A 20,978-nucleotide genomic window follows, 5' to 3' on the forward strand; every position below is an offset into this window, starting at 1 on the left:
AAAAGATAATGGATCTTGTAACCCGCTATTCTTCCAATTTGGCTTCTCTTTTTCCACTTGTTTATTTGGCAGGCAGTCAAGCCAAGCCAAGCATTGAGACACTTCAAAGAGCTGCCAAAATCAGGATTAATTTTTTTAAGAAGACCTATTTAAAACTGACCTCTCAGAAATGTACTCAAACCTGGAATAATTACCTCCTTATAGTCCCATGTCCCAACAGGATTCTGTTCATGCAGACTTACCACAACCTGCATTTGCCATAATTGACTCAATTAGAGGTGTCCTGTCTTTTATTATGCAAGATAAATTTGTATCTAGCAGGGAGTGAGTTTACCTGGTTTAGCACTGTCATATAACAGTGCCTTTGAAATGCCTTTCAGTTGGTTAGATTTTATTTCAGTTTGATATCTAGATTACCTGCAGCTTATCAACTGCTGATGACGTGCAAATACATCCCTTTCAGGCAGACACTCACCTCTGAGTGTACAAGGTTTTAAATGTATCACTTCCTGGAAAATATATTGGTAGAACAGTTTGCAGCCTGTAAATGAGTGTACTAAGGGAAGGCAGCTGATGGCTCTTTAAAAAATGAGAGGATGTGCAGGAAACAAAAGTTAGGAACAGCATATTACAAATAGAAGATCCTTAAAAATGATGTGCTGGGTTTGTGGGGACTTAGGGCAGTGAAGGAATGGTGACATTTACAGCTGAGTTGCCCTGAATGTTTGGCTGCCACATCCCCCTCTTCCCTGGCCACATGTGAGTTGTTCCATCCCATGGCCCCACAGCCCGTGACTTCCAGCGTTCGGTCCAGCAGGGAACAAGCATTGTAGGAAATAAAGGAGTTTCTTCTGGATCAGCTTTAATGACATGTAATGACAGTTCACCAGGGCGTATATTTTATCCTGATAAAAGTTAATCTTACATGGCCAGCAGCTGTAATTTTATAATTATAAACCTTCTGCCACAATAGTGCTGTGAAATAAAATAGGTAAGATAACAAAACTGCATGTGGGTGTCAAAAAGGTTTAAAAAATAAGAAGAGAGGAAAGGAGAAGAACCATTGGAGATCAAAAGGATAAGGGGCCCAGAGGAAGAAGGAAAACTTTCTGTATGTTCACCATAAAATTTCTGAGGTGCAACTTGTGTAAATAAACCAGTATAAATCAGCCTGTGCTGTTCCCAGAGAAGAAGAATTTTTGATATTTTTATGTCCTACAATAAATAACCACCATGTGGAAGTGGAAGTCCCAGTATGTAAATATTGTTAATAGAGTGCATTTACTTATTTACCATGGTCTTACGTTTACCATGTCTTACAAACACGAATGAAAACAGACTCCTAAATGTAAGAAAAGTGCATTCAAAATTGAACAGTATCAGGAGAAAGGGAAATTCAGAGAATCCTTGTTCTGGTGTGCTTTTTTTATTTTTTTTTTCTTGGAGAATACAAGAAAAAACAATTTAGGAAATTACGAATTTGAGTTTGTGAGGATGCCGAAGTAAGGATGCACATTGTGTTGTAACTGGAATAGACAGAGGCTGCCCGTAGCATTTATCACTAAACAATTCTACTGTGATTCCACAGAGAAAACCTGCAGTCATTTCATGTGGGACAGTAGACTTACAATCATGTCCTAAAGACTGAATAGTTACTTTTCAAAATCTCTAACATGGGCTCTTAGATAGGAGTTTGTTTGTAAGTGCCTGAATAATTCATCTTGTGTTGTACATTACCTACAGACAAAATTTTCTTGTAAGCTAAAAAATCGTTTTTTGTGACAAGAATAATGTGGTAATCTAGTTTCATCTTGTACTGTCCAGTTCTCCAATATTGAAGTTGTATTAAAGTCAGTATATTTTTAGTGTGATCTGTCATTCAAGAATTTGTCAAATTCCTTCTGGTGGGTGTGACAGTACCTCCTTATTTGTGGTTATGTAGAACAGCATTTAATGGCATTATTTTGATCAGTAATGCTTATGTTCCTAGGCCTGCCAAGGCCTTATAAAAATTATAGAAGAGGCTCTGTTTATAGTTTCTTTACTTTGCTAAGGCTGTTTTGTTTGTAGCCCTTTTATATCTTTCAGTGGTACTGCCTGAAGTTATTAATTGGGTTTCCTACTTGAGTGCTACACTTTTCAGGTTACTGGGATGTGTCGTAGAAACAAGCCCGTTAAGATGAATGATGTGTGTTGTAATTTCATTAGTGTCATCAATAATGTATTGCAGCTTTTCTGTTTAGGAGTGTCTTTTTGTTTTGTAGGGGTCAGGCTGACTCTGTGAATTATATTTATAAGATCAAAATAGTTAAAGATGAAGTTAGATACTTAAGCAATTAGGTCAGAGGCTGGAATTGTTTTAGAGGTGTAGGCTACAAAACCAATTTGTGTTAAGGAATGTTTAAGTAATTGAATTTCACAGTGTAAATTAAAGTTTCTTGCTATCATTCTGCATGTTGTGGGCACATGGTGATACCTTGTGTCAATGAAATGGCTGGGTTTTATTTTGCAGTCCATGTGTAATCTTTAATGAAAACACTTTCCTGACTTGTAAAGGCTTGGAAGTAATAAACTGAACTGACCATTTTTTTCATTTGATGGACCTTCAACAGAGATAAGAAGTAAACTTGTATAAATTGACTCTCATGAACATGCATAAAGAGAGAAATAATTTTATGTGACAAAGGGGTGGCATGGCTTGCCAAGCAAAGGTAAGTAATTGGAAAATACAAGACCCCAGTGAGAACTCCTAGCAGAAAATTTGAAAAAAAGGGGTGCTGTATTATGTTACTTACTGTTGTTTGCATACATAAAAATAAAAATTAGGTTCCGTTATACTATGTAATCAGCTATTCTGAAGTCATATTACTATTTCAGAAGTTAAGATATTATTTTAAAATTATGACAGTGGACTGCTTGTCTCTTTCATTCATCAAACAGCTCAGATTTTCTCATCAGACACTAATTTGCCCTGCATTCAGGTGGGGTGGACTAGGAATACTTGTTTTCACTAGGATCACCTGCCTGTGGATTTACTGTGGAACCAACACCGATTCCAAAATCACAGAAGTAGATTTAAACGGTATTAACACCCTTATATGTCAGGTTAAACCATCTTTTTAGCTTGTGTGCCTTGTTTAGAGCACATTTGAAGACAGGACATGAGATCTGTTCCTATTCACCACAAACATTGTCTCAGCAGTCCCCGAATGTTCCAATGTTCAGGCCATCCTGTCTTTAGGGTCTAGTTTCTGGCACTTAGTGGCAGTTTCTGAGGTAGTGCTGCTCTGCTGATGGTTGCTGTCTTATGATATTGTTATAAGTTGACATAAAGGAATAAAGGGATCCTAACACAGTCCAGGGCACCAGTGTTGTCGGCGTTTGGAGTAGAATTCCAGCTCAGTCAAACTCTCCCAGCCACCAGCAGCCAGATCTCTCCTGAGGGTAGAAAGAAATGTGATTATCTCTAGCACTGTCCTTGCTGTTGGAGGTGCTTGAGGGGCTGTGAGCAGGCTCCTTTCTCCCTGTGAACTACAGGAACTATAGAGGAGAGTTCTTCAAAAGCCTGGTTCTGCTTGCACTGATCTCAGCAGGAGTCCCTGAACTGAGGGAGCAAAATCAATCCCTGCTTTGAAAAATGCAGTGTTTCCCATATCTATGCCTATCCTTAAAAACCAACCAACCAAGAATTTATCTGGGTCTCAACATACACAGTTTTCATTTACTGTATCACAGAGACTGCTTTGGGACAGTCCATGAGATAACTTAAGTCAGCTTTGAGCATGAGCTCCACCATAGCGAGGGAACAGTAGCATCAGCTCAGAGCTAAGGAAGCAGGGAGTTGTCCAGTGGCTGCTGCAGTGCAAGCTGAGGAAGTTATTGCCACATCTGCCTGTTTCTGCAGTCTTGATGCAGGTTTCTGTCCCCACTGAGCTGTTCTTACATGCACTCCTAACCTGTTTCAGGCTAAGTGGTCTATGTCAGTGATGACCTATTGTTTAAACTGTTTCTGCTGCAGTCTTAGATTCAAACCCTTTCCCTCCTCTGTTTAGAAGTCCAATGTATTGCATTGCAGACCCCTTGAACTGTCTGGATGTATTGCTGTCAGGGGATGAAAAATTTACCATTCCTTCTGCACACTGGTGGGTTTGGATGTATAGCCAATATTGGGGGGCAGAAACATACACTGAAAAATTTCCTTATGAGGACAGGAGTTATTTCACATCTTTGAAAAGCATTGATTCTCATACAAAACATTTTTTAAAACTGAAAAACATGGCAGAAGATTGTAGGTGTTCTGTGTTGTCATTTACTGGGCTACTATGTTACCTTTCCCCCAGGCAGACTGGCAATTAGGTGATTCATAGAATGATAAGATACACTTCGGTGTTCGTCTGTCTCATGTAAATAAACTTGGCAGTTTTATTACTAATTTGGAGTTGCCATTTGGCATGTTCTGTGGTGCCATTAGGTTACTAACAAAGTGTGTGAGTTGTCCTGGTTCTTGCTGGATTCTCCATAAAACAGCTTCTCCCCTGCCCTGACACCTGTCCTGTACTTAAGGATAAGGTCCTGCACCAAATCACTCTTGCTTTCCTGTTTCAAATTTCACTCACTTAAGTTTACAGTCAAAGGAGCTCCTGGGTGGAGATTTATGATATTTATGTGCTCTTCTAATTAGTATAATGATTACACCTGTTTTTGGATAGCATTTATAGTCTGCTTCAAAGAGTCTCAAAATCACTGACTAGCTTTGAATCCTGAGCCTTCCACACCTCATACAAGTAACATTTCCAAGGGATCACACAATACTCTTGCATCTGTTTTTCTACAAACCATTAAAAATTTTTGCAGATATTATTAGAAGCACAGATTTTGTTTCACAAGGGTTTAGCTGTGTGTGCTGCTTGTTTTCTTCCTTCAGTATGGGACATTAAAGATAGGTTACTCTTGTTCTGATCCCACAAAGGATTATTGATGAAGTAAAGTCTCTGCTGAAGGCAAGGAGACTTTTACCATTGACTTCAATGCAGCTGGAATTTCACCTCTGAAGTGTGAAATAAATAACATGAGAAGACAGGAAAAACAAAAACAAAACCAAACCTGTGCTGAGGGTTCACAGCAATAACCAGACTTTTTTTAGAGGGGAATAAATGGAATCCATCTGAGACACAAAATCCTTCATGAGGGGTGTGATAGGTCTAGGCTCATGCTTTTGAATAAAATCTTGAATGGTCAAAGAGGAATGTGAGATTTCTTTGATGGATTTAGTGACTACTCCAATATAAGTACATGCAGTTCAGTGAATAGGTTCAGTTTATAAAGGCATAATAAATATGCATTTGCCTCTCGCTCTGTCACAGGTCAACTTTACTGTGCACAGTATGTATCATCTGTAAGCTGTGGCTGATACTTGCAGGGTTTCTTGATGGCATCTGATGGATTATTTTTGAGTAGGAAGCTTACCATTCTCCCCATTGTTCTCTTTCAGAAATATTCTTTACAGACTGGATGACAGGACCAGCCAGTTTTCAGTACTGCTGGAGGCACTGGAGCACTGCAAACTACATCAGTCAAACGAGACCATTCAAGCAGCCTTGTCAGAGGTTCTGAACAGCATCAATTCAGCTCAGGTTTATTTCAAAGCAGGACTTGATGTGTTTGAGACCACCTTAGCTGGAAAGAAATGAGAGGATTCTCTGTGTTCTAAGACATTTGTTTACAACTTGCTAAACAAAAGTTCAACTTGGACCAGAATTGCTCTGAGGATCAAAGTTTTTCTTCAGCTGGCGCTTAAAGGTACTGCAACTCGTGGTTTAAGAAATGTAAAACAGTATTTTGCACTGTTCACAGTATGTCTCAAATGTCTGTTCCTGAATGTATAAAACATAAAGAGAGGGAGTAACACTTCAGAGATGATTTTTGGAAGGACATCTGCTGTATTTTTGTATGTAGAATACATTTTTATGACTAAGAGCTCAATCTTGCAAAGTGCCAGGCACGTCCTGCGATGTGCTGAAGCCCTGGTTCTGAGACACCCCAGATGTGCACCCAGGGGAGATTTCCATTTCCTCTGTCAGAAAAATCTGACTCAAGTTTCCTAAGGTCTTCAGCAAGCTCATCTTCTTCCTTACTCTGTTCAGAGTAAGTAGTTGAAGGATGTGGTGTTTCCATGGGTATCCAGCACCGGAGTGGAAATGCACAAAACACCTTTACTCCTGTGGAACAATAAATACCTCAGTTCTGAGAATACAGATAAACTTTGATTATTCCATTTCTGTATGAAAATAAAGAGTTGTTTTCTCTAATGTTTCTTGGAGAGGAAATTTTTGTGATGATTTCAGATTATTTGAAGTGTATGAATCAGTAGTTACACTTGCACAAAAATGCTTTGAATATTTATGTTAAATAAAAGAATTGCCTAGTCTTACAAGGCTACAAGCCATACAAACTTTCATCAAACATTCCTGAAACATCCCACTTCACGGTCTCTAAATTTCCAGAGAGCTGTAAATAAAAACAAGACCTCCAAATCCTGGGAAAATTTTTGGGATTCCATCACTCTTTGCCACACCACCCACTCTTCCAGGCTGCATCATTCCATCAGGCCTGGCATGTAGGACCTGGATTGTTGTCAAAAAACCACAAGGAAGACATAAATCCATTCCCTGCTGTAGAACCAGGAATTCAAGTGTGCAGGCACAAGCTGGTGAGGCATATTGCAGTGCTAAAACTCAAATCTGTTTTCCATTGGTGGAAGGTTCTAATCACACCATTGCCTGTTAGCCAGAGTAATCTGTGAGTGAAAGGATCAGGAGGTTCAGTGTCCTCTGAGGGGATGCTATATATGTTTGAGAACTGCAGGTCTTAGTAATAGAAACAGTTAAAATTGTTAAGCCCTTTTTGGGTTTTACAGTCTCAAATGATTCTAAGTTTAGAGCTTAAATAATTAATTTTATATAGATACTTAGGATTTAAATATAATTTATTTGATGGAAATGTTAAATGCATTGTTACCCTGTTTGCCATGGAAACATTACAGGATCATTTCAGGTTGTAATAAAAATGGAAGAAGTCTCTGTATTAATGTTTAAAAATTGCCTTCAGGAAAATTTCTGAGTGCACAATTTGGTGAAAAACTTTTTAAACTTCACATAGCAAGAAATGAGTTGTTTACAGATCTGGGTTTCTGTTTCCAAAGTCCTTGGCAAAGGGGCCTCTCCAAGCAATGGCCCAGGACTGTGTACATACAACACATGGTGTTGCTACATTTCTTCATAAGTTATGACTGAATAGTGGGCAAAAGCCCCCCGGGCCTGACCAGAGGCAGAGCTGTGCATTTGTACAGCAGCCTCTGCAGTGGGAATTTGTTCAGCACCAGTCAGTGGGACTGCATGGACTCAGACATTATTATCTCTAGCTTTCCTTGGCATATGATTAGCAAAAGTTGATGATGATTCCTTTGCTAATGCTGGCACCAGTTCTGTTTAGTGCAGAGAGAATTTGACTTGTGGAGAGTAACATTGTTTATGATGTTGGTTCATCCCCTTGTTTTCATAGTTTTAATTATGGTAAGATTTAAGTAGTTGAATTGTATGTTTATTTTGGGGACTTGGGGATGTACTGTGGATGCTACACTTGAATTATATTTGTAACAGGGACCACTCTTCTAACAGTTCATTTAGTGACATATTTTCTTTAGAGTGCTGTGATTCGATGGTGTTAAATGATGAAGGGTCAGGTGCCATTAGGAGACCAAAAATAGAGATTAACATCTTCTTTAACTCTATCAGGTGAATTTAATAATGGCTTCCTCATCCTTAGAATGTTCCACCAAACCCATCTCTAATGCAACCAAAGTGTACTCAGCAAAGTCAGTGAAATCTGGTGGGAGCAATATCCCTCATGTATGATTTCTCAACCCTGTAATCCCTAACTAAAATACTTATCTTGTTTTCTCACTAATGCCCTTCTGTAACCACTTTTAAAATAGCAGACTTTAAAGTACTCCACTAGAAAGTCACTGCTATTGTAAATGTCTGTCTATTCTAGGACAATCAGATGTTCTTGTTGGTGAGATGAATCAGATGAGCTATTTAGGGACTTAAATGCATTGATTTCAATGTCATCTCACACTTGCAGATCTTTTGTAGGCTTTTATTTCAATGTTCAGATCTTACATGTAAGTGAGTGCTCAGTGATAATATTTGTACCATTATGGCTTTGAAAAAAAAGCACTTTTGAGCCACATCCTTCCATTGATTTTTAAATCCTACCTATTGACTTCAAAAAATTTATAGCAAGTTAAGGTCCTAAGTACCTGATGTGCTTCTAACGTAGGGGTTTTGCCCAACCAGCTGTGGAACATCAGCTAAAGGAAGGAGTTAGTAAATCAGAACAGCTTACCCAGACTGAGTTCATTCCTATGTTGTACTGGAATAAACAGAGTGCCCTTAAAGGCAGAAGTACGTTTGCAAATTGCCTGAATGATACTAAAAATGTGTTAGCTTTCCAGAAACATCAATTGCAAGAGACACTATAACAAATGCATTGATTGCTACTTAATCTAGAGTCATGCTCACAGTGACCAGAAAATCCCTGCAGCCTGCAATATTTGTATGTTGAGACAGTTGATAATAAAAAGCCAGTAAAGTTTTATTAGTATGCATTTTAAAGAGTCCATAAAAAAGCTAAAGTACAATCAAGTCAGATGAATAAAAAGTACATGGGAGCTGGGTTTTGAGTACTAACCTTAAAAAAGGCAGTGAATTGTTTTTATCATCCAAGAAAAAAGAGTACCTGTGTGAATATGCAAACACACAAATGCCTTGTATTTTCAATATTAATTTACTTGCAGTGATATGATACATCTACATAAACATAGATGTAAATAATGACTACATGAGAAAATTAGCAAACCCTTTGCACTACCTCACTTACCTTTTAGGAAAATATTTCAGTCTAGAGATGTGAAAGGAGGCACTGCAGCTGACCTCAGTTCTTGCAGCTGCAGGGGGAAAGGTTAAATCTCAGGTATTACAGATGGAACAACTGGAGGTTCCAACCTCCCTGTTCAAGCAGGGTCACCTAAAAACAGCCTCCCCGGGGCAGCTGTGTTCAGATTACTTTTGAGTACCTTCCAGGGATAAGGATTCCACAGCCTGTCTGGGCAATCTGTGCCAGTGCATGGTTACCCTCACGGAGAACGTGTTTCATTCTTCTGTAGAAACAGTTCCTCCAACTTTCTCCCTGTATTTCTAAGTTGTTAAGTCATTGTAATTAGTTCAATTGCAAACATTCAAAAGGTAACCATAATTTCATTTAGTGAAAACTCTCAGCCAAGGTCTCTAGGATTTCAGAGTTACATGTTGGAAAGTTTGTATGAGATTTGTCCTTCAAGCCATGGAGTTTAAGTCATAGAAACTAATGTCCTTATCTTTTGAGGTCTTTTGTACAGTCCCTGGTCCCCAATCCTGGGATTTCTCTGTACTTCAGGAGGCTGATGGAGAACAAGAGATGCATTAGAAAGTGCAGGGAGGGAAATCACTCATCAGCACGTGTAGCTGTGTGCTATAAATGCATCTACTTTACCCAGACTTTGGGGGCTCAGTATGGCTTGTGTTGAGTGGAAAGAAAAGTAAGATAATTCTATGGCTCGTTCTGGCTTTAAAAGAGTCAAATGCTGTAAGCAATGTTATGTCTGGTCTGTGTTTTCCAAGGAGCAGTGAAGATCTCCCTGCCAGGCCCTGTGCTGGGAGCTGTTATCTGTGCCACTCAGAAGTGGGCACCTCTGGCATCGTGGTGCGCTTTGTCGCTATCTCAGGAAACAAGCACAGTGTGGAAGATGTTCCTTCCCTTTGGCACTCTGTAACATTTTAGCAGTGTCACACCAGTCCCAGAAAAGTGAGTGATAGAAACAAATCTCATTTTAAATGCCTTGGACCTGAGTTTGGGAAAGAGTCCCCACTGCAACACTTGGTGTTCAAAACAAAGTAAAGTGTCTTCTTTTGGGGCTCTGAATCTACAGAATTTGAGACAAGAGTCTCCAGTAGCACAAGTAAATGTCTCAAATATAGAATACAAAAATATTTATGGTCTATTAAATGTTACAATAATGATAACAATTTCTTGGATACCAATGCAGTGATAGTTTTGGGTGGATTTAACCATCTGGCTGTTTTCTCTCCCTCTAACACCATCTTCTCCAATCTCCTGCATTCACCTTCTCTAACATCTTTTTGTAATGTGATGATTTTTCCCATCCCTCACCACCTTTCTCAGCCATTCCCCCTGGTTTTCTGTCTCCATTCTGCTTCCTTATCACTTCTTAAGCTCCCCTTTAATTTGCCAACCACCAAGTTAATCCCCCTCTTTTCTCTCTCTGATCTCAGTCATGCCTTTTGTTCCCCTTTCAGTTCCCAACTCACCTCCCTCAAGTTTAAATTATTATTCCTGGTACAGCTGACCATAATAAAGAGCTGAAAGTGGTGGAAAAGTCCTGCTCAGATCCAAATGGATAAAGTGTTAGGAGACATCATCTGTTAAATTCAAAGTATTCACTTCTGAGTACATGTGAGCAGCAGGTTTTCAGTTATAGCTTGACTGAATGGAAGCAGATTTTTTTCCTATCTTCTTTCTCTCTAATGTCTGGACCAGGAAATTCCCTCAAAAGTAGCAGTGTAGCCAGGTGATAATCTTGAAAGTTTTGAAACAAACTTTTGAAGTTTATTTGAATCCAATTCTGCAGTTGGATGAATAAGAAATTATAGACAAAGAATCAGAATTGGTGCTACCTACTACCTGTCTACAAAATAAAACAGGCAGTATCTAGGCACATAATTTCTCTGACCTTGCAGGTACCATCCAGCATTTGCTAGATGATGGCTACATACCAAACTTACGTGTGTAATTATGCTGTCCTGCAGTGTTTTACATTTTTAAGGATGATTCAAGCCCTGTGCACAAACCTGTACTTGAACATGCACATTTGAGCCTAGGAAGTGCCTAAGAATAATGAATACTCATCTGGGAAGCAAAGGCTTTAAAAATACCTAAATTAGACTGTATGTTTACTAAAATGATGGTGCTGTTAAGCCTTTGGATTTTTCTAATTATAATCCCACTGCTGCTGGTTCTTTCTACTGTTGCTCATACATACTTGTCATAGCTGGAGAAAATGTACACCTGCATGGATTTGCAAAAAAGATTATGTTGCCCCTCAGTCTTACTGACCTGGTCTGGTTTTTTGAGCAGGGTTGACTTTACCATAATTACTTACCAGGGTCCTATTCCATGTAAGCAAGGTCAGCAGAATTTGGCCACTATTAATGGAATTTCCAAAAAGATTCGGTATCAGAAGATCAATTATTTCTGTTTAGCCTGTTTTCTTTAATCTCTCAACATAGACTAAAGCAAGACTATGTATTTTTTTTTTAATTGGGAGGAGTGTCTTGGTCAATGTTAAGTAAGCCCACAGAATCAAAGTACGGTCAAATCTTACATGCAAGTTATGTTAGAAATACCAAAAAAAGAGTGTAGCATGAAATCTGACTACTCCACACTCCACAACACAGTCTGGAAAGATCTGTGGTTGCCGCTATCCTGACAAGGAAGGTGGTACAGAAGGCGGCAGTCACGCTGCTCTGGTGGTCAACTCCATAGAGGAACAGCACACAGACTTTTGTCAGGCTCTTTTTCCTCTCTTGGTGGAAAGCTCCTGTGGACATATTTCACAGATATAAGAAAAATATAACTCTCCTGAACTGTAGCATTGCTGAAGAACTGTAATATGTTTGAGCTATGCTTGGGGGCTTGGACTGGAACACTGTTCAGTGTTGAATATCACAGTCAAGGAAAGCAATATAAAAATAATGAAAATCAAGGTAGATCATAAATAATAAATTTGTACCAAAAAACCCCTAAATTTTGTCTTTCTAGCAGGAGAATGATTGTCATGAAACATGATCAGTTGAATTTCTGTTAGTCTTATGAGAAGTTCTTTGCTTTTTGTTTTGGTTAGCAATGAAAATATAAACAGCTGAATAAAAATTCACCAGATAAATAAATATTCAGGACTTTTTCTTGCTTACAAGTACAAAAAATAAATACATGAATGTTGGGGTCCCTCCCCTGCCGTGTAGCCCTGGGAGAGGGGCCCTGAGGGCACAGACACGGGGCTTCCCTGCCCCTGCTCAGCCTCGTTCCCATTGGTTGGTTTGTGTTCCCTGCGCGGGCAGAAGGACCCTTGGTCCCGTGACTGGAACAGTTCCTGAGCACAGCCCCGGCCAGGCGGCTGGAGAAATAAACATCTCTGAAACAGCTATCAAGAATCTGTCTGTCCATATATATTTCCTTTCCACGGGACTCCTGGTTTGATAAATGCGTGTTGCAGGATCCCCACTGCAACACTTGGTGTTCAAAACAAAGTAAAGTGTCTTCTTTTGGGGCTCTGAATCTACAGAATTTGAGACAAGAGTCTCCAGTAGCACAAGTAAATGTCTCAAATATAGAATACAAAAATATTTATGGTCTATTAAATGTTACAATAATGATAACAATTTCTTGGATACCAATGCAGTGATAGTTTTGGGTGGATTTAACCATCTGGCTGTTTTCTCTCCCTCTAACACCATCTTCTCCAATCTCCTGCATTCACCTTCTCTAACATCTTTTTGTAATGTGATGATTTTTCCCATCCCTCACCACCTTTCTCAGCCATTCCCCCTGGTTTTCTGTCTCCATTCTGCTTCCTTATCACTTCTTAAGCTCCCCTTTAATTTGCCAACCACCAAGTTAATCCCCCTCTTTTCTCTCTCTGATCTCAGTCATGCCTTTTGTTCCCCTTTCAGTTCCCAACTCACCTCCCTCAAGTTTAAATTATTATTCCTGGTACAGCTGACCATAATAAAGAGCTGAAAGTGGTGGAAAAGTCCTGCTCAGATCCAAATGGATAAAGTGTTAGGAGACATCATCTGTTAAATTCAAAGTATTCACTTCTGAGTACATGTGAGCAGCAGGTTTTCAGTTATAGCTTGACTGAATGGAAGCAGATTTTTTTCCTATCTTCTTTCTCTCTAATGTCTGGACCAGGAAATTCCCTCAAAAGTAGCAGTGTAGCCAGGTGATAATCTTGAAAGTTTTGAAACAAACTTTTGAAGTTTATTTGAATCCAATTCTGCAGTTGGATGAATAAGAAATTATAGACAAAGAATCAGAATTGGTGCTACCTACTACCTGTCTACAAAATAAAACAGGCAGTATCTAGGCACATAATTTCTCTGACCTTGCAGGTACCATCCAGCATTTGCTAGATGATGGCTACATACCAAACTTACGTGTGTAATTATGCTGTCCTGCAGTGTTTTACATTTTTAAGGATGATTCAAGCCCTGTGCACAAACCTGTACTTGAACATGCACATTTGAGCCTAGGAAGTGCCTAAGAATAATGAATACTCATCTGGGAAGCAAAGGCTTTAAAAATACCTAAATTAGACTGTATGTTTACTAAAATGATGGTGCTGTTAAGCCTTTGGATTTTTCTAATTATAATCCCACTGCTGCTGGTTCTTTCTACTGTTGCTCATACATACTTGTCATAGCTGGAGAAAATGTACACCTGCATGGATTTGCAAAAAAGATTATGTTGCCCCTCAGTCTTACTGACCTGGTCTGGTTTTTTGAGCAGGGTTGACTTTACCATAATTACTTACCAGGGTCCTATTCCATGTAAGCAAGGTCAGCAGAATTTGGCCACTATTAATGGAATTTCCAAAAAGATTCGGTATCAGAAGATCAATTATTTCTGTTTAGCCTGTTTTCTTTAATCTCTCAACATAGACTAAAGCAAGACTATGTATTTTTTTTTTAATTGGGAGGAGTGTCTTGGTCAATGTTAAGTAAGCCCACAGCGCAGAATATAAATGTGTGTGTACAAGTGATATAATCTAGAATTAACTTTATAGCTATTACAAATGTTGGCATGGGTTAATGCAGACATACTTTTATAAATTTTGCAGGTTGAAATTAATACAAGGGCTTAATTTAAGAAATTTAATCAGAATAAAGGCATAGAACAACAGTTTTGCTGTGTAAATATAGTATATGCTTCCTCATCTGCCTAATCCATTTGGTTAAAAAAGATGAGTGTTTTATTTAAGCTACTTCTCTCTGATTTATTTTCCAGCAAGCCTTTGAAAATGAAATCTTGGTCTTTATTTTTCTTTTAAACGTGTTCTGGCTTTAATGTTTACGGAACACTTCTCAAGTGTTCAGACAGTGTAACACCACCTGGTCTGATCGCTACTGCATTATTTGATAGGATTGAGTGGAATTTCAAAGCATGGTCTTTGGGAGAGGGTCCTTTACTGACTGTTACTGTGTTTGATATTTTATACTAGAGTGGCTGCTTTACCATGCAGTGCTGTAGGTGTGCAGTGTGATGCTTTGAGGCACTTATTTAAGAGAATTTATTTTTCAGTCGTTTTGCAGAGACCTGTTAATTTTCCCTCATTTGAAGCTGTACTCCCCTGACCATGCTGCTGACAGAGCAATGCAGTACCAAGTGCTGTTAGCACCTGCTACGAGCCCTTACTGCAGGTGGCATGTCGAGGGTTTGTCTGAGCTCTAAGTACATTTCCAGTTTTTAATTAGTGTCCTTGTAGCCTCACTTGGGTTTTGTGTAGCTCACTCTTGATGCTGGTGTGAATGACCCCAAGGGGAGGTGGACAGGTCTGACTTTTGGGTGAACTTGCTAAAGAAGCTGCTGATGCCCCTATCCTTAAAAAAAAGTGAATAAAATACTTGGCAAGGACTTCCCAAGCTTTTGGTGTTTTCATCCTGTACACTGAGGATTCTGAAATAGTTTTGGATACTGAAATAGTTTTGGATACTGTTTGTTTTTTTCATGCAGTCTCATTTCATGTTCTCAACAGCTGAAACATCTTATAGTCTGTGAATCCACTAGAGGGGAAATAAGGAGATCATTAATATTTCATCCTCAGAGCAAATAAGATGAACACAAATTCCCTGTGTTTTCCATTTGCAGTTTACGTGAGTTAATATGCAACATACTCTTATCCCACATTCTGTGATTTGGTATTCTGAGACAAAGAGAAAACGAATGTGATTCCCTATCCAGAAGAACTATATTGAATTCAGGGAATGTTTCATGTCCAAGTATTTTAGCTGTTCACATACAGTGTGAGCAAGCACAAGTTAAGATACTTGAAACAGATACTTTTAGGGGTTTTAGTAAGGTGTGAAAAATAATATTCTTCTGTGTAAGGCCAGATTTTAGCATTGCATTCATACCCAGGTGTGTGGTAATGTGTCGTGTGTCCTCATTGCTGCACCTGTGAGATTAATGCTCAAATGCTGTTATCAGTGTCCGTGCTGCTCTCAATACAAACTGGAATTTTTTAGTCTGCAGCACCTTGCAGAGTTTACCTACTCAGATGGAATATGCAAGTATTTCTGTCTTTTGTGTGCAGAAGAGCAGCTGTCAAGTTGTGTCACCTTTATCAAGCCTTGACATAGAATTTGAGATGCCTGAGTGATGACTCTGTCATTCCATCTACTTCTACATTTTCACGTAGCAAAATCACGTTGCCAAAAATGATAGCTAGTCAATGCAGAATATTAAGTAACTACTTTTTTCTTTTGACCATGAAATAATATAAACTTGATGCAGTGATTTCTGGAAAGCAATAAATATCATGTTGTGTGGAAATGTGCAATGAAAGGTTGATTTTTATGACACTTTATACAATGTTGCGTCTGAATAAAACAGCTTATTTGCAAAATTAGTTTACTTTGTATCAATTTGTACTTTTATAACATAGTGCAATAAAAAGGGAACATTGGCCATTAATGTAAGTAGATTCTATATACTTTGATTAAGAAGCACATTTTATTTGTTTGTGCTCTGAATATGATTCTTGGAGTTTGTGAGAGTGTTTGTACAGAAGGCACTGTGGGCTGAAATTCAGTAAGAGGCATTTTGTGAAAGCACCGTGAGTTAGACAATGTTTTCTTCCATAGTGATATTGTTGCCAGAAATTAAACTGGAATATGCAGATGTGTATAATGTACATTGCGCTGAATAGCTTAGAATTATATTCATTTGCTTTTTTGTTGTTTTTTCTTTCTTTTTTTATAATTGGTTCTGCCAGTAAGCTGTAGCATATTTCTCTCAAGCTGCTGATTCAGTAATGGAGATCCCAGGGCATTAAAGCATAATGGGAACAAGGAAAAAAGGCAAGGAAGGAAAAAAACAGCTAGACAGAACCTCAGAACCTGGGATGGAATAATTTGCTGACATGTAAACTTTGAATTATCCACATTTTTGGGTGCTGGTATATATAGAAAGCCCAGATATTCAGGTAATTGGTCTTTCAGGTGGGAAGAAATTGTCCCTCTATTTTTTTAAGAACACAGATTTTGAAAAGTAGTCAGAGACTTGGGGTCAAACTCACAGTATTCAGGGTAAGACTCCTAAAATATATAAAAGAAAGCTGCTGAACAGCCTCAATACTCTCTGAAGAAAGAAACCAATCCATTCTGAAAATCTTGATTGTATGTAATATTCTGATTATATGAAATTCAGATGATCAGGCTTTTTCCTGTGGTTCAGAGGTCCAGAGATTATAAAGTGGGTTTTATCTCAGGAAAATAGGAATTCCATTTTTTTGCTTATATTATATGAGAACTTGGAGGCTTTTGTGTACTTAAAATGCACTTGAGAGGTGTAATGGAATAGTGCCTTTGTAAAAGAATGTGTATTTCCAATTTTTATTTTCAATTTGTGTAGGGTTTTGGTTTTGAAACTGCTTTCCTGTTCACCATATTGAAAGGAAAAATTAATACCTTGTTGATATTTTCAATCATGGCTAGATAGTTAACCTCATTTGATAAATTAACTCCCTATAAAGTAGAGCTCTGACTGGAATATCTCATGTAATGTTAAAGACTAATTTGTGAAAAATGTTCCTTCAGGATATGTTTCCTTTAAGCCACGTAGACCTGTGCCATGAAAATAAAAGCCACCTGTATATCAACAATTTTAGATAAGTCCCTGATTTGCAATTCCTGCTGATAGATTTGTGGAAGTCAATACTAATGAAAAATGGCATTGAAAAAAACTGGTTTTGCCAGGGTACCAATATCTTCCTCTGTGGCTCTGATTAGGAGATTGGACCATTATCCTCAGTATCTACCTGAGCAGGAATTTTCTTTTAAAAATATATTTAACACATAAGGATTCCAAGTAGTCAGGCTTGGTATAGAGCAGAGAATTTCCCAAGAGATTGGAGCTATATATATCCAATCTTTTCCACTGATTTCTCTAACCTTGAGATTGCCATGGCATTAAGAAATGTATTTCTCACCCAGTAGTAGGACAGAGATCCATGTGGGATTCAAGTATACAGGATCATGTAACTATGAAGGCATTTGCTTTTTACATGGAGTGCAGGTTTGGTAACCATGAGAATGAAATAATGAATAATTTGACGCTGTCACAGTGAAGTGTTTCTGTACCTGGCTGATGAGCACTAAGGGAGTAGAAACAGATTCTGCCCAGGTTCTGATGGGGCCAGCAGTGGGTTGGAAGTCCCCAGTGCCAGAAGTGGGTGTGCACTGGGAAAGGCAGTGCTGATAAGGCAGTTCTGTTGCACCAGGCACCAGAAAGCACAGGATGGAGGGCTAGCTCTTGCCCAAACAACTCTGGTGCTCTGAGTCTGCCTCCAAGTGCACTGCAGACCAGCACCAGAAGTTCATCCCATCAGATGAGAGAGGTGCTGGGAGCCAAATTTTGGGATACTCAGTAACAGCAACTGGATCACCATTTCCTCCCAAAAGGCGAGAACTGGAATGGATGTGGATGAGGTAAGCTGGGTGTAAATATCTGAACTTAAAAAGCCTTGAAGCCTTTGTTGAGGCAAATGCCCAAAGGCACCAAAGCAAAGATTTCTTTCAGTACAGTGACCTTGAAGAGTCCATTGACTTTATTTCGAACAAACCTCAGTGTCTCTGTGCTGATGGGCCTGCTCTGGGCACAGAGGCTCTGGGCTGTGTCTCGAGTGCTGTACGCTGAGATCGCTCTCTGGGGCTGTCAGCTCACATCAAGTGAAGGGCTCATCACTGGTTGGAGCTCAGCTCAAACAAATGGAGGCATTTCTGACACTGCTTGACTATCTCACTTCAAGAGAACTCTGGTAAGGTTTCTAGTCATTGCCTCCAATTCATCTTCGGTGTATTTGAGTGAGGTCAGTGCTGTGCCCGAGAGGAATTACCCCATTGGGTCAGGGGTTACTTTTCCTGCCCAAAAGAGAACACACATCTGAACTAATCCCTTGCCAATACCCACTTCCTTTGAACGTGTGTTGTGGCTTTAACAGCAAGCACTGAACTTAAAACGGGGCCGCTCCCTTGCACAGTTACCTGCTTTTACTTTGTATAATACAAACCAGTTTCATACAGTGTCCTGTATCTCCTAGCTCTGATTGGGGAGGAAGATGATGAGCACAGTGCCCCACCAGAACTGTGGCACTGTATCTTCTGCTTGAAGAGGAAAGAATAGTCAGAAATGAACTATGAAAGCTGAAAATGCAGAAATATAAAATATAAAATTTAGTAGGAATGTTCAACATGGTTATGCAATTTAGAATGAAGGTTTAAGAACTAGTATCTGGAGTGACAGAAAGTGGATAAATATTATGTCAATACTGAAGCATCAAAATGAGTGAGAAAAGCTTTCACTTTCACAGTATAAACCTGTGGAGATTGTTAACACACACGGAGAAACTTAGGGTTAAAAACTGGTTTGAGTCTAAGCTGCATGGATATGTGCAGGTTGTAATGTGAGAGAAGGTCGCTGCTGTGTGACTTTTCAGACACTGAAGTGTATAATACCCATCAGAAATGAGCTGTTACATTCCCAACTGGAATAGGGCATCCAGAGAAACAAGGACAAAAAAAAAGGGGATTGCCATTTGCATCTACCACAAACAGGTTGACATTTCTAACTGTATTTCAGTGTTTTTCCTCTGAATAATAAAAGACCTCAGTGCAGGAATTCGTAGAGGTGGATTTGTCTCCAGCCAGGGTGACAGGCAGGTGTTTGTCAGCGTGGGACTGTGTATGAAAGATGGTCAAATTAGCTGAGTAAGTTTCCACATATGTCATGTGCCACTTCTTTTCCTAAAGTGAAAGATCACTGCTTTAACTGAAATGAAGATGCAGAACTATGCTGGGAGACCTTGATGTGCAGGTGTTACTTACACAGTGAGTGTGAAAAATTAGAGAATATCCCCACGCATGAAGTTCACTTTTTCAAATTCTAGGAGGATGACCCTCTAATGAGCACTGACTGAGCTCACTTTCAGGACTGTGCCATTCATAAAGCACTTGTCATGCTCTCCTAGCACAACATAATCAGGGCCCTACGAGTGAGCAATAGCCTTGTATTCATAGCAAGGAAATTTATTATCCTGTATGTAAAATGACAACTTCATTATCATTCACTATTATAAAATAGCAGGGAAAGTAGCAGTTGAAATAAAAAGGCATCTTTTTAAATAATTCTTTTTACAGTAAGAAAAGCCAATGCATAAATTCACGGCATGTAACATTTTTATTAATTTATGAAGAATTTAACTTGATGTTCTGTGGCACACTTCACTGATGCTTCATTGTTAGATTTAGTGATAACAATTTGCAGTGACTGGATGCAACATTGTGGTACTTTTTAAACCAGCTTTGTACCTCCTAACTGTGTGGTTTTAGATTGGCAGAATTCTGCCTCGCTTACTTTGCTGGCCATCCAAGGAATTGATTCTAGGCTGTGCAGTTTGATGCAGCTTTGTAAACTGACTGCAGGTACTTAGTTCTGGTCACAATACAGTGCAAAATATTTGACAGATGATTCATTTCTCATGGGTTTTGCTCTTATTTCCATGAGGCCTTCACCATCCATGTGCAATTACTAACTGGTCAGGATAAGACAAACTCCTTTTCAGAATAATTCTATTTACCCAATTTTCTGTCATCTCTTAGCATTTCTGAGAAAACAGCCTTTTCAGAATGTGTTAATTTGCTTCAGATTGCATGTGCTGATTCCCATCACTTTATAATTTTATAATAAATGAAACTAAATGATTGACCATGATGCATAACTCGTTAAGTAGACATAGAGCAGGTGATATCACAAGGTGTGATCCTGGTGGAATGGTTGGAACGGTCCTTCCCAGTGTGGCAATATTGGAATTAGTAATGGTAACTGGGAAGGAGAGTTAAGTGCATTGGGAAAGGGAAACCCCAAACCATCAGATTTACAGGACAAGAACGGGAACAGCAGGAAGTTGAGAAGGCTAATGGAACTTTTTTTTTGTTCCCATCATAATATTTTAGTAAGTTTTTTTTATAGCTTTTCTGCACCAGTTTTCTTTGCAGAGAGTTATGACCAGGCCTCAGCCAACACACTCCAGGGATCTCCAGTCCAGCCCACGCAAGGAACTGTTTCCAAGTTTGTAATTACTTTAATAAAACCTCTTAAGAGGGGGCATTGGCTACTGCTGCAATGCAATCCTTTTTGGAGAAATGTGTCAGAGAAGGTATTTGCATTCCAATACTGTTAGGAATTCAATAATGAGTAATCAATATGATGAAGGCTAAGGCAGAAAGTTGTTCTGAACCTGTAAGTAAATTTATGAGGGAAAAATCATTCTTGTAAATTTTACATGAAAATAAATTGCTGTATTGTGTGATTGCCCTGAGGGCTCTCAGCTGGGCAGTGTCACAGCACCCTTACAACCTAAAGAGGTTTTCTGTTTTCCTCTGCTATCGACAGTGGGACTAAGAAAGAAAAATGCAGGGAGGTTTTGGGGCTCCTGCATTCCTGCAGAGAACTGTGACTGCTGGACTGTCTTTCTTATGCCTTTGTCAAAGACAGAGATATTCTGCCAAGATAGATTTCTCTAG

General features: G+C 39.0%; 1 protein-coding gene across 7 annotated transcripts in view; it reads left to right on the forward strand.

The window, feature by feature from the left end:
- Nucleotides 1-10,774, forward strand: part of NAALADL2 (N-acetylated alpha-linked acidic dipeptidase-like 2) — a 395,166-nt gene extending 384,392 nt beyond the window's left edge. For all 7 annotated transcript variants that reach the window (XM_017726896.1, XM_017726897.1, XM_017726895.1 and 4 more), the window contains one exon: nt 5,492-10,774. In XM_017726896.1, the coding sequence (XP_017582385.1) occupies nt 5,492-5,690 (199 nt within the window). In that variant the 3' untranslated portion in view covers nt 5,691-10,774. The remainder of the gene's footprint in view (nt 1-5,491) is intronic.
- Nucleotides 10,775-20,978: the final 10,204 nt, after the last annotated feature.

The sequence above is a fragment of the Corvus brachyrhynchos genome, unplaced genomic scaffold (assembly GCF_000691975.1).
Source record: "Corvus brachyrhynchos isolate BGI_N302 unplaced genomic scaffold, ASM69197v1 scaffold162, whole genome shotgun sequence".
NCBI classification, from domain to species: Eukaryota; Metazoa; Chordata; class Aves; order Passeriformes; family Corvidae; genus Corvus; species Corvus brachyrhynchos.